Consider the following 14,788-nt stretch of genomic DNA (forward strand, 5'->3'; position numbering starts at 1 on the left):
AGGCTGATCGGACTGCGTAGAAAACTTAACACGACAGCGACATGATAAAGACCAAACCGAGAATCAACAGAATGTGGCAACCGTGGACAGCTGTTTCGAGCTGGTTGGCTCTCGTCAGCACGGTGTAGCACAGCAAAAGGTAGAACAACCAACGCGAGTCGAGTTGTCTACAAAATGCACGTGGTAGTGATTTCGGATGGGCCCAAATTCAGACATCAGTCCACGTCATAGCGCTTGACTACGAACAATGAACAAAAGAACTGAAATATCATGTCGCTGTCGCAATAAGTTAAATGAGACAAATTAAACATTAACGAGGCAAGGTAGCCCGAGGAAGCCAGTAACGTAAGGCTTATGTAACGGACTACCTTGCATAATTCTAATGTTAAAAAATTATTTAATAAGTCTGTCATCGGCAGGACTATCCTCTTAATATATAAATATTTCTAATATACGGAAATAATCGTTAGATTAGAATAAAAAGGTGAAAAGGAAAAACAAAAGGAAAGGAAAAATAACAAAAGAGAAAAGTACACTAAAATAAGTAACATGTTAAGAGAGAAAACCCATGTAAGTTTAGAAGTGAACACAGCAAAACTAGGAGCATTCGAACTTCAGGGTTAAGATAATTATATAATTTAGGTTCTTGAAAATGGAGTAAAAACTTCCTTAAGTTTTTTATACAGTAAGGCAGACGGAAGGAATTCTTACTTCTAGTACTTCTAGTACAGCGGCTAACCTAGTACAGTAGAATAGGGACGAAATAGCCCTATTAAATCTTATTACAGCGGGATTAATTATAAGAACACGTCTACTTACTTTGTTCCTTTCATACAACAGATTATTACAGTGATGCTATGTGAATATATGGCTGATTCACTTAGTATGAATATTCTTTGCTGTCTGATTCTGTGACTGAAGGTTTGCTATTTGTTACTCAGATTATACTTGTTGAAAGCCCGATTAAGTAAATCCTGGATTAATGTGAACTTTCTTTCAAGTTTAATTATTAATCGGTAAAGATTCTTCCAAACGATTTTTGCCCCATCAGTTTTGACTTGGACTTTTCTTTACCTTTAGCTTGAAATTAGGCTTTAAAACCACTTTTAAAGAGCGAGATGAAAAACTCGATTAACTTTTAATAGTAGATTACCTTTAATCGGCTTTCGAGCAACCCGTCCCCTGAACTTTAAAACCCAGCTAAGGGTGGCGCTTTTTTTTATTTGAGAAAATGAAAAAAATATCTCATTTTCGAAAGCTACGGCGATCTGGTTTTCCCACCAAAAATGACCATGCATTGTTTTTCACTGACTCGCGCCATTTGTCTATTGGAAAAACTCAAAGACGCACTCATATTCACCTAAAATGACGATGACTGAGTGGTAAATGTGAAAGAAATGCGATGTTATATTTTTCGCCTGGTGAATAAATTGGAGAAGAATTCATCTATCGAGGAAAAGCTGTTTACTTGTCTGTTTAGATTAAACCGCTATGTAATCCATCAAATATTTTCGCTCTCACGCGATTGGTCTAAATGCGTCACGTGACTGAATATGCCCCAGCTAAAACTAAGGGATATCCGAGTGATATTTCCCACGTGATATTCCCTAATTTCCCAAACTTCAAGGCTTCAAGTTTGCAATTAAAATTAAGCTTAACGTCAAGATGGGAGAACGATTCGCTTTTGTGAACAGATAAAGCGGTACCAGAAAGCACCAAAAAATCAACTTACACGCTGTAAACGTTTTTGACGGTAAGCTGTTCGTAAACGTTTCGTCTTAATAGGACATTTTCACTATGGCGTCATTTTACTACAACTACCAGAATCCTTCTGGTTTTTGTTTTCTCATGCTAATAAGAGCCATTGTTCTTTGCTGTCCACTGGGATTACAAAATTTTAATTAGAAAAGGAAAACGAAATGAATTCTAGTAGTTGTAGTAAAATGAAGCCATCATGAAAATGGCCTATTGTGACCAGGAGCTTGACACAATGTTCAAATACTCAAGCTCGTCGCGAGATTTTGGTTTGCTCTGAATCAAGATTCACTCTGTTCAACAGTCCTTCAATTAAAAATGTGACAAAAGGCGAAAAGTTTAAGCCCATCTCATTCTCTCAGTGCTCACCTTCGTACGCGAAGGCAAAATTTCGTCCACGAAACATAAATCAGCCATGATACCCCAAGACGTCGAAATTCTCTGCGAAAAGAAGCAGCTTGTCCTACCCTCGAGCAGCAAGTTCATTCCTCAGCGATTGTGAACGACTAATCGTTTCAGTGTCAAGTTAGTAAAGAAAGCGGTTTGAAGGAAATCCAACAAAAACCAATTGGTAGCGTCGTTTTCGACTGCAGGTTCAGCCTCGACTTCTTCACTGGTCGTTTTCGGTTGGTCAATTCTACAGTCGTATTTCAATATAAAGTACTGCTCCAATTGAACAAGAGATAAAGGAACAGAACGACAAAGCGCCGGCTGTTTCGTTCACGGCGTTTTACACAGTTTACGGAATGCGTTGCTTAACAGCTTAACAATTTTTCGCTTTGATCTTGTTCTTGAAAGGTAGTTAGATTCCCTGTAATCTTATCCACCACTTGTATCTTGCCTTTGTCTTTCACGGTATTAAAAACGTTTCTTTTCCTTTCGGGAAAATTTGTACTTTTTCCCTAAACATATGCTTTTGACTGAAGAGAAATCTGTCGGAATATTGAAAGCGGGGAGATTTTGGAAGCCAACTGACAAACTTTCACGTGATTGACATATGACACACTGGCATATCCGTGTGTTGCAAAAAAAAATATTTCAAGGTTAATAAACACAACAGCCTCCATTTGACTTTAAAAATATGTTCGGATATTTTTCGTTGGACATTATCTGTTCCTCGAAGCTCACAGTTTTCTTCGAGCTTCGCTCTCGGAAAACTGTTAAGTTCTCGAAAGAGATAATGTCCGCGGACAAATATCTAAGTATATTTTCGCGCCAAATGGAGGCTATTGTTTATTTATGGTGATATTAAGTATTAATTGGGTAGAGTCACTTAGTATCGTAGCAGTTTTTTTAGTTCCTTTCTGAACTTGAATACATCAACCATGTTTCTCAGATTCAGGTTCTGTTCTAAACATCTGTAGAAATACTCGGGACATTCCTCGCGAAGTTGTTGCAGATCAATCAATGTCTCTCCATTAACTTCTGAAATGTCTTCCTTGCAAACTTTTTCTAATTCAATTTGTTTAAGCCACTGTTTCACTTCTTCATTTGTCCATCCAGACACGGCGGGGGCTGAGGGTTGGGAGGCAATGACGTCTGCTTCTACTCGTCGGGCAACTGGCTCAGTTGGTCCATCTGTCACGTCGACATCTTTTCCTCTTCCTCCTAACTCTTTGATCAGTTTTCCTACACCTGCTTCTATAACGTGGTTACTCTGAAAATCGAACCACAGCTTTGTGCCAACAAGCATTCCCAGCCAGCCGTCAGCTTTGTACTTGCGTTGCATCATCAAAGGGATAATGTCCTTTCTCAACTGATATGCATACTCGGCCTCTGATCTGCAGTTGGGGCTTTCTTTGTATTTCTGTGACACGCAGACCAGAACAACAGAAGAATTCTCCACAGCTTTTGCCATCGCCTCTAATGTAGAGCCACCCATCTGCTCCAGATCCATCCACACTCTGTATCCACTTGCTTTAAGCCTGTTTTTCACTTCAATCAAAACATCCTGGTTAGCCCATTGGTAGCTGATCATCACGTGATTTCCAGAGATCTCTTTCTTTCCAGCTGTTCTTGAAGTCTTTCCTTCGAGTTCCCATAGTGCACCTGCGGCAGCTCTTTGCACTTCTGGGTCTTTGTTCTGCTGTAATTCGCGCAACATCTCCAAACCTCCTGCTTCTTGTCTAATGGCATCCCTGTTGTTGTCATCGAAAGCTAACATCCACAGTGCTCTCGCTGCACTCGCCTTCTCTTCATCCTCTTTAGAAGTTCTGAGAACAGACATTTAAACATGAACCGCCCCTTTATTTCCCAAAACCTTCTTGTTTGTGTCGTTGATTGCAAGATGGCTGAGCCCTTCTGCTAGTTCCCTTGCAGAACATCCATTTGATCGTCGATCTTCCGACTGCCATGCTTCATTTAGCATTGTTATGATAAAGCTAAGCAAGTTCGCGTCGGCTAAAATGAGATGATTGGTTTCTTCATTCACTAGATAAGCCAGGCACAACAGAGAGAGCGCAGCAACTGAACGCTTGTTAACCTTGGCAAAACGAAGTAATATTCCCACACTGTTGGAAAACAGCTCAGGATCTCTAAGTCGCCGAGAAATGTTATGTAAGATGCCAACACAGCTGTAAATGATCTGAAGTTCCTCCGATTGTTCGTCCTCATTGTCCCATTCAGGATGTTCAGCATCGACTCGTTGGATGTTTTCAAGACACATTGGAATGACACTTGTTTTTGCGCACGCCGAACAGAAACCGTCGTGAAAGTCGGCAAAGTTATGAATTGTTCCTAACGCATGTGCCAAGCAATGAAAACAAGTGAAGTCTAACGCTTCGTTATCGCTGTCAACTTTGTCCTGTTCATCCACGAACTCGTAGTAATCCTTAAAACTGTGCCTCGCGAATCTTTGCAACACTTCTGCATCTTCGATATCCACGGTGAAATTCAGAAGTGTTGTGTATTTATCAGCATCAAGAGTTCCAACAGAAGGACATATCTCGTCCGCAGTTAAACGAAATAAACGAACGAGTATAACACCCACACTGGAGTACTCGTCAGGTCGACTTGAACTGCTATCGACAAAGCTTCTCAATGCTTGCATCCAATCAAATATTTCTTGAAAATTGTCGCTTAGTTCTGGATAATTCAGCTTGTACGATCTAAGAGTGGCACTGTGTAAAACGTGCCATTCAATGCTGGTTTGTGCTACTGTAATCCTCTCTTCTTTTCTATCCTTGTCTTGATTGCTTGCCGACTGAGCTTGGAGCGGCATTTGTTCTTGAGCATTATTCATGTGCATAGATGGTACCGGGGCTCTAGGTGTCGCTATAACTTGTGCACGATTACTTCGATGTTGTTTTGATGCATCAGAACCCATATCGATGATGCCAGGGCTTTTGATACGAAACAACGAGCGACGGGAAAACGACAACAATACACCGGCGAAGTAATGCCGACACCGAATTTTTAGTCGTAGAAGACCAGAAATGAGATCACGCGACTCATTCAAGTTCGCGGTAAACGTGAAAAACAAATGCAATTTACATCATTTTTAAAGCATGGTTTACGTTCAGCAAACAGTTTATTTGTTGGCAAGCTCAGCCGATCAATATCTCCTGAGCTGTGATGTCATTCCCCACTGGCATGACGTCAAGGCACTTCATGTGTTTCGTCCGTGACCAAGGTAATTCCGCTTTGCTTGGGAGAGCTCAGAGAAGGTTTATTTCTATTACAGAAACCGGTGATCTTCAAATTTTCTTCCTAAAAAATATTTTATATGGAGTTTGTACCACGCCTCTCTGATACGCCCGCCTTATGACAAGGGTGACTCACACTCGTAAGATAACACATTTCAATACGTATTTTCATTCTAACAGTGATTGATCAGGTACAGCGTTCCTTTTGTGTTTTGTTTATATTTTTGTGGTTTGCTTTTAAACGCAAATTCCTTGTTTTTGCACGAACTTCTGTTTCGATCCGACAACTTAATATATACCGTGCAAGGCGATAAAACGTAAATTATGCATGTAAAGGTGACAAATTTAAATTAATAGTTTTGCGCGTATGGAGTCTGATTGTGTGTTGAAGCATGGCCTCTTCTTCTTTATGAATAACATTTCATAAATCAGACAATCCAGTTTTCCGTTGCACTTCTTTAAAACTGGAAAGTTGTTGGTAAGGTCGCCGATGGTTTCCAGACCCTGGTCGTTCTTTAAGTGCTTGCCGATTGCCGAATAACGGTGTTCGTCAATACGTTGGTGTAAATGTCCGCTGGTGTAGCCGACATACTCTGCATCACACAGATCACATTTATAATTGTACCCAACGCATTGTTGGCTAATTATAGGTGGTTTTAGCTCGCACATCTTGAGGTCTTCACATGCATATTTTGCGACTCTTGAACACAGGTTGAAGAGTGTGATCTAAATATAAAAATCGTACGGGGTCTGCTCAGTTATGTCGGGTTTGTCTTTTCTTTCATTTAATCTATAGTGGCTTTCTGTGCATTAAAGAATGTTTGGTTTATCAATAGAGTTGCTAACTAAAGGTAACTTGGCCACCTTAGAGAGGTTCAGCTCTCGAACCTATTTCCGGTGGCCAAATTACCTTTTATTATGATAAACCAAACATTCTTTTCTACTCCTCACCAACCCAGCATCACATTTTCTTTAGAAATTTACCCCCTTATCCTTTCTGTGTATGGTTAAATAAATCCAGTCTCTTTACTTGTCATGATTTTGTCTCTCTCATTCATCCTTAACTTGCGATGAGCTGATACAAAACTTTAAGAATTATAGCCTTTTCTGTTTTACCTCTGCTTGATAAATGAATAAAGTGGAAATTTGATTACTAAAGGCTAGTTTTCACTAGCGACGGAGTCGGAGTCGGGGTCGTAAGCGGAGTCGTAAGAGCGCTTATGACCTAGTGAAAATCAAAAATCGGAGTCGTAAGTGGAGTCATAAGCGCGACGGAATAGGAGTCAGAAGAATCAGAACGTTTCCATTTTCTTCCGACTCCGCTTACGACTCCGTCGCTTACGTTCCGCTTAAGCAAAGCTGTTTTCACTAGATCATAAACTCTACGCCTCTGATTACGACTCCGACTCCGTCGCTAGTGCAACCAGCCTTAAACATTATCGAGTTGTTGTTATTCATAATTCGTCATTACACCCAACTTTAAAAACAAAGTGAAAGCGCGATTAAGAGCTTTTATATATTGAAATTTGTTGGTTATTTCTCAGACTACCCTTCGGCATTGTTGGGTATTTTTTTTGGACCTTTGTCGAAACAGCTGTAAAAATATGTGATCGAGCTTCACTCAACTAGTCCATTCTCCAGCCGCGCTGTGTTCACACAAAGGTCCTGGGCGTGGATAAGTTCGCGCCCAAAAGGGAAACTATTGAGTAGGCAGGGAAGGCCTGGATGCTAGGATATGGAAGGAGAAGAGGAAACTGAGGTAGAGAAATTTTTACGGATTTGTGGGTTAAGGTTGAGCTTGCATAAATTGAAGTATAACTTTCTAGGAAAGCTTTTTTCTTATGCTATCGTAAAGCTCGTGTTAAAAGAAAGTGAAAGTTCGCGATTTCAAAAATCTCTAGTTTAGTTGCAAAATATTCATTTCTTCCCTTAAAAACAAACAAAAAAACAACAATGACAACAACAACAACAAATAAGAAGAGGAAGAAGAAGAAGAAGAAGAAGAAGAAGAAGAAAATAACGGATTGAGACATAATTTGCTGAATGATAATAATAATAATGATAATGTTTATTTCTTATATTGCGCAGTGCAACATGCAATAAAGATATGATCGAATGTGCATTACAAAATTTTAAAGTAATGAATGGCTAATCTAAATAATAACAACAATAAGAATTTACATTCTCCGGAAAAACAATAAAATCAAAAATATGAGTTAATAAGAGAACTAATAAAAAGCTAATTTAAGGACGGTGCCTACTAATACCGAAGTATTTCTGTGCGGCTTATCACTATGCGGGAAAAACAGATCTTAGCAAGGCCTCTTGGAATCCAAAAAGAAAATTGGGGGTAACCACGCATTTTTCAGAGATAATTAAGCAATAATATCTCCAAAAAGCGCCAAAATATAAAGCAATGTATGGGATTTTTTTCCTAAATTGAAGTTTAATTATCTCTGAAAAATGCATGGTTACCCCCAATTTTCCTTTGAGATACCAAAAGCACTTGCTAAGTTCTGCTTTCTCCGTATAGTTTTAAACCGCGCAAAATTATCCCTGTATTATAAGGCACCACCCATAGGAAACCCGAGTATCTCGAGATGCGCAGAACGTATGCGCAGTAACAATAGTAGGCACCGTCCTTAAAAAGATGTGTCTTTAGTAAAACTTTAAAAGAATTCAATGATTGGCATTGTCTGATTTCCAAAGGGAGTCGGTTCCATATTTTGGGCGCGACACTTTCAAACGCCCCATCCCCTAGTGTCTTTTTTGTTCTATAGGTATTATCCATAGAATGATTGAATTGTCGCGTGCGAAACTCAACTGCCGGTTTCGTCGCGCGCCTTTGTACTAAGGAAAGACTAATTCGCAAAAACTACTGAGGTGGGATCAGACTCACGAAACCCGCCTAAGTTAAGATGTTTGACAACAATGGTCACTTTGGCGCGCTTTGTGAATGTAGGCCCCGATAGAGTGAGTGCAAATTAATATATATGTTAAGTCCTCGGGTAAACTGGGAGAAGAACTTCACTTTCCTTTTTTCTTCAATGAGTGAATTCGAGTAGTCAACAACAACAACAACAAGCTTTATTTGCATGACTATAACAAATACAATATTGCGAAAGCTATTCATGACTATTTATTGATTCGTTAACTAATTCCTAAGAGAACTACAAGTAGTCAATTCCTTAAACTATGTTTCGAGACACTAGGTACGCGACCAGTAAGTGAGAACACGCACCATCAACCACAACATAACGTAACGTAATGTAACATAACATAGCGTAGCTTAACTTCAGAATTGCAACTTACCCGCAACCGTGGCTTGTTTTTATTAAACTAAGAGCTTGAAGATACATCAGGGGCACCCAATGGGAGTTTTCTCTCAGATCCTTTGAAACGCTATTTTAGGCTATCTGGAGTGCCTTTAAAGCTCTGTACATTCATTTAAAGCTGCGCTATAATATTTTTATGTATTCGGTCATTCTAGGGAAACTTGAGTCTTTTCGAAATTACTAGGGCATTTTTGTCCATTTCCCAAAAAACTTAGGTCTTATTTCTTTTTCGAAAATGTTAGATGACATTTTTTCGGTACCCGAAACGACATTTTTGTCAATCCGAAAACACCAGGGCTTAAATTTCCCATATCACGAAAGTTCGAGGGGAAAATTGTTTTTAGAAAATTGTAGGGGATTAAGGGCCTTCCGAACAGATAATTTACCGAAACGATCCGTTGGGTGCACCTGATACATGAAGTGCCTAGTGCTTTAATACTTTAGTGTCTGGCAAAAAAAAAAGAAAAACTGGGTGGCGTTTCTCTTTATTTCACCATGTTAGACTTAGTCAATCTTTTTTTTTTTATATATAATAACTTTATTGAACTTAGACATAATACAGCATAACAAGATACAAATGCGAAATATAAGGGCCTTCCGAACAGATAATTTACCGAAACGATCCGTTGGGTGCACCTGATACATGAAGTGCCTAGTGCTTTAATACTCCAGTGTCTGGCAAAAAAAAAAAAAAAAGAAAAACGTGGTGGCGTTTCTCTTTTATTTCACCATGTTAGACTTAGTCAATCTTAGTCAAACCTTGTCTTTAATGGATTTCCTTATATTTACAGTGAATCATCAACCCCAGCCGGCACTGACACTGGCCTGGTGAACGTTTCTTACCGCACAAATATTTCGATTCTCATGCAAGAATAATTGTTAAAGGTAACCCGACCTAACCTACAAAGTGCTAGTCAAAAGAGCCTGTAGCTTGACGTCGAAACTGAAAATGTTTAATTCTCTCAGTAACATCTTTACTTCAGTGCATGATATAGACAATACAGAGTTTCTTGAATGTTCCTTACCGCACAAATATTTCGATTCTCATGCAAGGATAATTGCGGTTAAAAGTAACCTAACCTAGCTTACAGAGTTCTAGTCAAAGGGCCTCTAGCTTGACGTCGAAAGTGGAACATGTTGTAATTTTAGCAACAACATCTGTTCGTGCTTGATATGGACAATGCAGAGTTTCTTACCGTACAAATATTTCGATTCTCATGAAAGGATAATTGCTAAAGGTAGCCCAACCTAACCAACAAAGTTATAGTCAAAAGAGCCTGTAGCTTGACGTCGAAACTGAAAAATGTTGTAATTTCCTCAGCAACATCTTTACATACACGATATAGACAATACAGAGTTCCTTACCGTACAAATATTTCGATTCTCATGCAAGGCCAATTGTTAAAGGTAACAGGATAGAATCGTACAAATCTTGCTTGGACCTCCTCAACCAATAAATGACGTACAATGGTGTTTAAATCTCGATTTGCTTGGAAAACCTGAAAGAGAACAGAGTGGAGTATTCTATTACAATGTAACGGAGTATTCTATGTTAAAGGTGCAACTTGGACAAAACTATGACCGAAGCGATCAAATAGACTCACACCCGCCCACTACTTGTTCGAAGACCATCAACTAAAAAGCAGGAGTATGCATAAACAGACCTTTCTATGTTTACTTAAAGACCACGTGGCTTTTTTTCCTCCGTGGTCATACAAACAATACCAAATAACTATAATTATATCAAACATAAAAACTATTGCAAGAAATTTAATTTTTGTTCACTAAAACAGAGTCATTCCTGTGCTGCGTACATACGGATGGGCAGTGACGTCATGACCCAAATTTCTCGCATTGATAGCTTATCATATTTTCTTACTCAACTTTTCTATTTATCCCAGCAAACCTGGTTCATCGGATTAATATTCTATGAAGCAGCCTGTGTCAGTGGGTGTACATAATCACAGAGAACCACAGGTAACTCGGTTGTCACGAAAGTAACGTTGCATAATAAATAAATCATACAGTTTTTGTTCAAGAATTTAACAACATGGTTTGTATATGTTAACAATAAATGGAGGAAAACAATAAAACATAGGTGTCTGGAGAGGGTATTAGTAAACAGATCTGGAAAAAATCACTAAAATCGCTCTTCAAAAACTCATTAGTTATTTATAAGCCCATCGGACCTATCAAATGGTCGATAATACAATGCACCTGCAGTGACTTTATATCGATAAACCTCCTCCTTATTAGTATGCGGTGTTGTCAGCTGATAAAACACTCCTCATTAGTATGCGGTATTTTTTCCTATGCTAATTTCCAACGTTCACAAAAGCATAATTGTTATGAACTCTATTGACACACGCTTTTCCAGGAATGTTTTTGCAGCCGAACCAACCCGATAAAATACTCCTGCTCGTTCTTTAAACATTACTAAAACTTTGTAACTTACGCTATTACGTGACCCTATCCTAATGCTCAAATTACAACTTCATTACAAAGGTAATAAAAAACACTGTCCGAGCTTGGGCTACTTGTGGGTAAACTCGCGCTTGGATGTGTTTCAACCTCTGACATACCTTGTCCGCATTATTTTCCTGATACGTATTCCACGTGACACCATCAGTTGACACCAACAGCTTGTAGCTTTTAACATAAGATCCATTCTTCTTTCCCTGTGTTGCAACTGCGCAGACTGAACGCATTGCCCCCATATCCACTTGGATAAAGTCGTTTCGGTTAGAAGTAGAAGACGGACACCATCCTTTCTGTCCATTGAGCCGACCTTTGTGTGGATAATACTGAATAAAAACTGAGCTGGATGTAATTTTGCTATCAAGTATTTTCTTTATGTCAGCTGACACTCCAACGGGCAAACATGAACCTTGAAATGCAAATATGTCAAGAACATGTAAGAGAACTTTATTTTTCCACGGTAAAATAAAATGCTAAAACTGAAGTTTACTAGAACTAAAATAACTCTTTATTAGCGCTAAACCACAATTTAAAATCTATCATCGTTAAAAAGGCCACAACTAATTATTATAGTAATGTACTAATACAGAGATTAAGCGGCCGGGGAGTTAAACATTTGTTGGCTATTTTGGTCTTTGCAGTACGTAAGTGTTTTTCCGCTGTTACTTCTTTAATAGCCGTGGTTACACGAGGCCATTTTGCATGGAGAAGACACAGCGGCAAAATGAGTGCGCGTGCTCACACGAGCAGATGAGCCCGAGGGGACACAGCGGCAAAATGAGTGCACATGCTCAGCAGATTTTTTATTCAAGCGAAAATCGATTACGAATGCTCCACTTCAGTATCAAATTCACACCTGTTACCATAATATTTTTTTTTTGTTTAATAAGATATGTGATGGAGGAAGTTCGAAGGAACCTTTCCTGAAAGCGGCAACCTTATCTACTTTGATTTGGGCTTATCCCCGCGAAACGAAAACATTGAGAAATTAAAAAATGCCGCCATTTCGCGGCGTAAGATTGCTTACGCGTGACGAGCATGCGCACTCATTTTGCCGCTGTGTAGCCCGAGGGTAATTCGCAGACGAAGTTCTTATGTTCAACCTCCGCTACTCTAGCCATTGCTGAGGCTAAGAGCAGTTATATTTTCCTAAAAGACCAGCTTTTCCTGAATTTTGCTTTTCATACAAAACCTTCTTCTACCAGGACATTTCCTCTGAGAACCTGACAGCGAGAATTACTACGATGAAATTAAAATTGGCTCATATTCGAATGATGAAACGGAATTAATGTTTTCCTACGAGCGCTCGATTTCAGGCAGAAAATTCAAAATATGTTTCATATATTTACATTCATAAACTTGCTACTGTTGCAATGATGTAAATTAACAAAAAAACGGCTCAATTTTTTACATTATTACATCGATTGTTATTTTATTTACCAGTGACATTAAAGCCCAAATGCATAAGAATTTACACGACGGTGGAAATCTAACATAAGGAACTCTTTCTGCGAGTTTTTAGAGCCTCAAAAGTTAATCTTCAGAAAGAAGATGCAGAGGTAATCCGCACGAAAGACATTGAAACATTGAAAATGCTCGCAAGAAGACTTTCGTGAAAGGACTGTTTTCTATATTTTTTACAAAATACAGGCGTAAAACGAGAAAAGGCACATCACTAGTTCACTATGGGTTTAACTTGACTTCATTTGAGAGAAATTAAACTTAATATAGTAACGCAGTGAAGCAGATTCTGAACCGCTTGCCTCCCTCGAGCTGCACCTCAAAAGAGCAAAACAGTATTGTTTTTAATTTACTGATTGATTGATTGATTGATTGATTGATTGATTGATTGATTGATTGATTGATTGATTGATTGATTGATTGATTGATTGATTGATTGATTTTTATGACAATTAACTTTTTACTCCGAAAAACATTCAACAATAAAAATATTCCCAGCAAAGGTGGGGGAGTACCCGCCAAAGATAAGGGTTAATCGTTATTCTATACAGTAAACCTTGTTTGGTTTGCCCCAACTAAACAGACATTCAGAGTAAGAGTGAATGACATTCCAGAATATCTGAGAACTGAAATACGAGCCCTATAGTAACTGAGCCACGATGTTAGTTAACACTTAAGGTCATGCCCATTTCTCTCCCAGTTCAGGGGGAATAAAAATGGCTCCACGGTAACTTTGATACAGCGCTTGATGGCCTTCATCGTTCAAGTGAATCCCATCCCGGGTAGAAATGTAACGCGAAGGATTACATAAGCCGCGGTGTAACCAGAACTTTGCCCCGTAAATGCCTTTAACCGGATCGACAATGCGACCGCGTCCGGGTCAGCTTTCTCGTCGCATAAGTCGTTCGAGCCAATATCAAGAATTACAACATTGGGGGCGGTACCCCGAATGGCTTGCAAATCAAACTTTATCAGTTTGTCTACTGTTCTCCCCCCAATTCCGATCGTTTTAGCGGTGCACGTGCTATCTACACCAAACTAGTGTGCGTGAATAAAAACCACCGTCTTGGTTGCGTTCTATGAATTCGATCATTCTTCGTACGAAGGAATGGCCAACCAACAAAGCGCATGGCGGCGGTATGCAAGCCATCGAGTCACCTCGAACGCTTTACTGCACGATAAAAATTCGTCTCTATTAAAAACACTGTTTACACCTAAATTGTTTGGCATCCGCTCACTGAATGTTGTGAATCTCTTTTCCAGAAGGGGAGCGGACAAATCCTGCAAAATGCGAACTCCACAAATTGCTAACTGCATGGAGAGCTCGAGTTTTGGAAAAGAGGACAGTAACCTGGCCTCATCTGCTTACGTATTGGATTCTCTAATACCCGGATGACCCCCAACCATTTGCCGGGAGACTGGCACTAACAAGCAGCATAAAATCATTTATTTCCCGGGTGGGATGAATAAATCTCCTTACCTGGCTTTTTTTGGAGTTGTAACAATGTTGCCGTGGTAGCCGAACCCAATTTGTTGGTTGCTTTACACTGGTAGCTGCCGACATCCTGAAGACTGAACGGTGAAATTGTAAGGGTGCCATTAACAACCGTGGTTCGGCCTTGAGATAACGTGGAGAATGGTTTCGACCACTGAATCACTGGCGGTGGAAAACCGAAAGCTTGACAGACAAGAGTTGCTGTGGAACCTTCCTTCAGGGTGATAACCTTCTTAGGAGCCTTGGTAATCCGTGGAGGCACTAAAATAACAAAAGACGACAAGTCCGTGGTAATCATAAGGCGATATCTGTCAAGGTCTTTAGGGACATTACGATGTTTGTTAAGAAGATGCTTGCCAATAGAAGAAGATCGTTTTTTATACTTGACCACGCGCCTTGACGGATATTTTTCTGTCCTTAAGAGGTGCATGAATAAGTTCGATTGTTTAGTTTACGAAATGTTGCTAATTAGAGAGTAAACACCATCTCTCAATGTCCAATCGGATTCAATTCAAGCAAAACTATTTGCATGACATTACATATTCAGATATTATGTCAATTTTGGTGAATTATTTATTTATTTATAGAGTGTGTGCACGACGGCCATGTTGGAGGACCGA

General features: G+C 39.3%; 1 protein-coding gene and 1 pseudogene across 1 annotated transcript in view; both read right to left on the reverse strand.

The window, feature by feature from the left end:
* Positions 1 to 2,725: 2,725 nt before the first annotated feature.
* LOC146450666 (uncharacterized) lies at positions 2,726 to 5,287 on the reverse strand (annotated as a pseudogene).
* Positions 5,288 to 10,090: 4,803 nt separating this feature from the next.
* LOC146450667 (uncharacterized) overlaps positions 10,091 to 14,788 on the reverse strand; it is a 22,658-nt gene continuing 17,960 nt past the window's right edge. Inside the window, exons 10-12 of the mRNA XM_085100101.1 lie at positions 14,154 to 14,429; positions 11,317 to 11,621; positions 10,091 to 10,233 (exon numbers count right to left, since the gene is read on the reverse strand). Coding sequence (XP_084956227.1) covers positions 10,096 to 10,233; positions 11,317 to 11,621; positions 14,154 to 14,429 — 719 coding nt within the window. The 3' untranslated portion in view covers positions 10,091 to 10,095. The remainder of the gene's footprint in view (positions 10,234 to 11,316; positions 11,622 to 14,153; positions 14,430 to 14,788) is intronic.

This window comes from Pavona decussata, unplaced genomic scaffold, assembly GCF_977016875.1.
Source record: "Pavona decussata unplaced genomic scaffold, jaPavDecu1.1 SCAFFOLD_433, whole genome shotgun sequence".
NCBI classification, from domain to species: domain Eukaryota; kingdom Metazoa; phylum Cnidaria; class Anthozoa; order Scleractinia; family Agariciidae; genus Pavona; species Pavona decussata.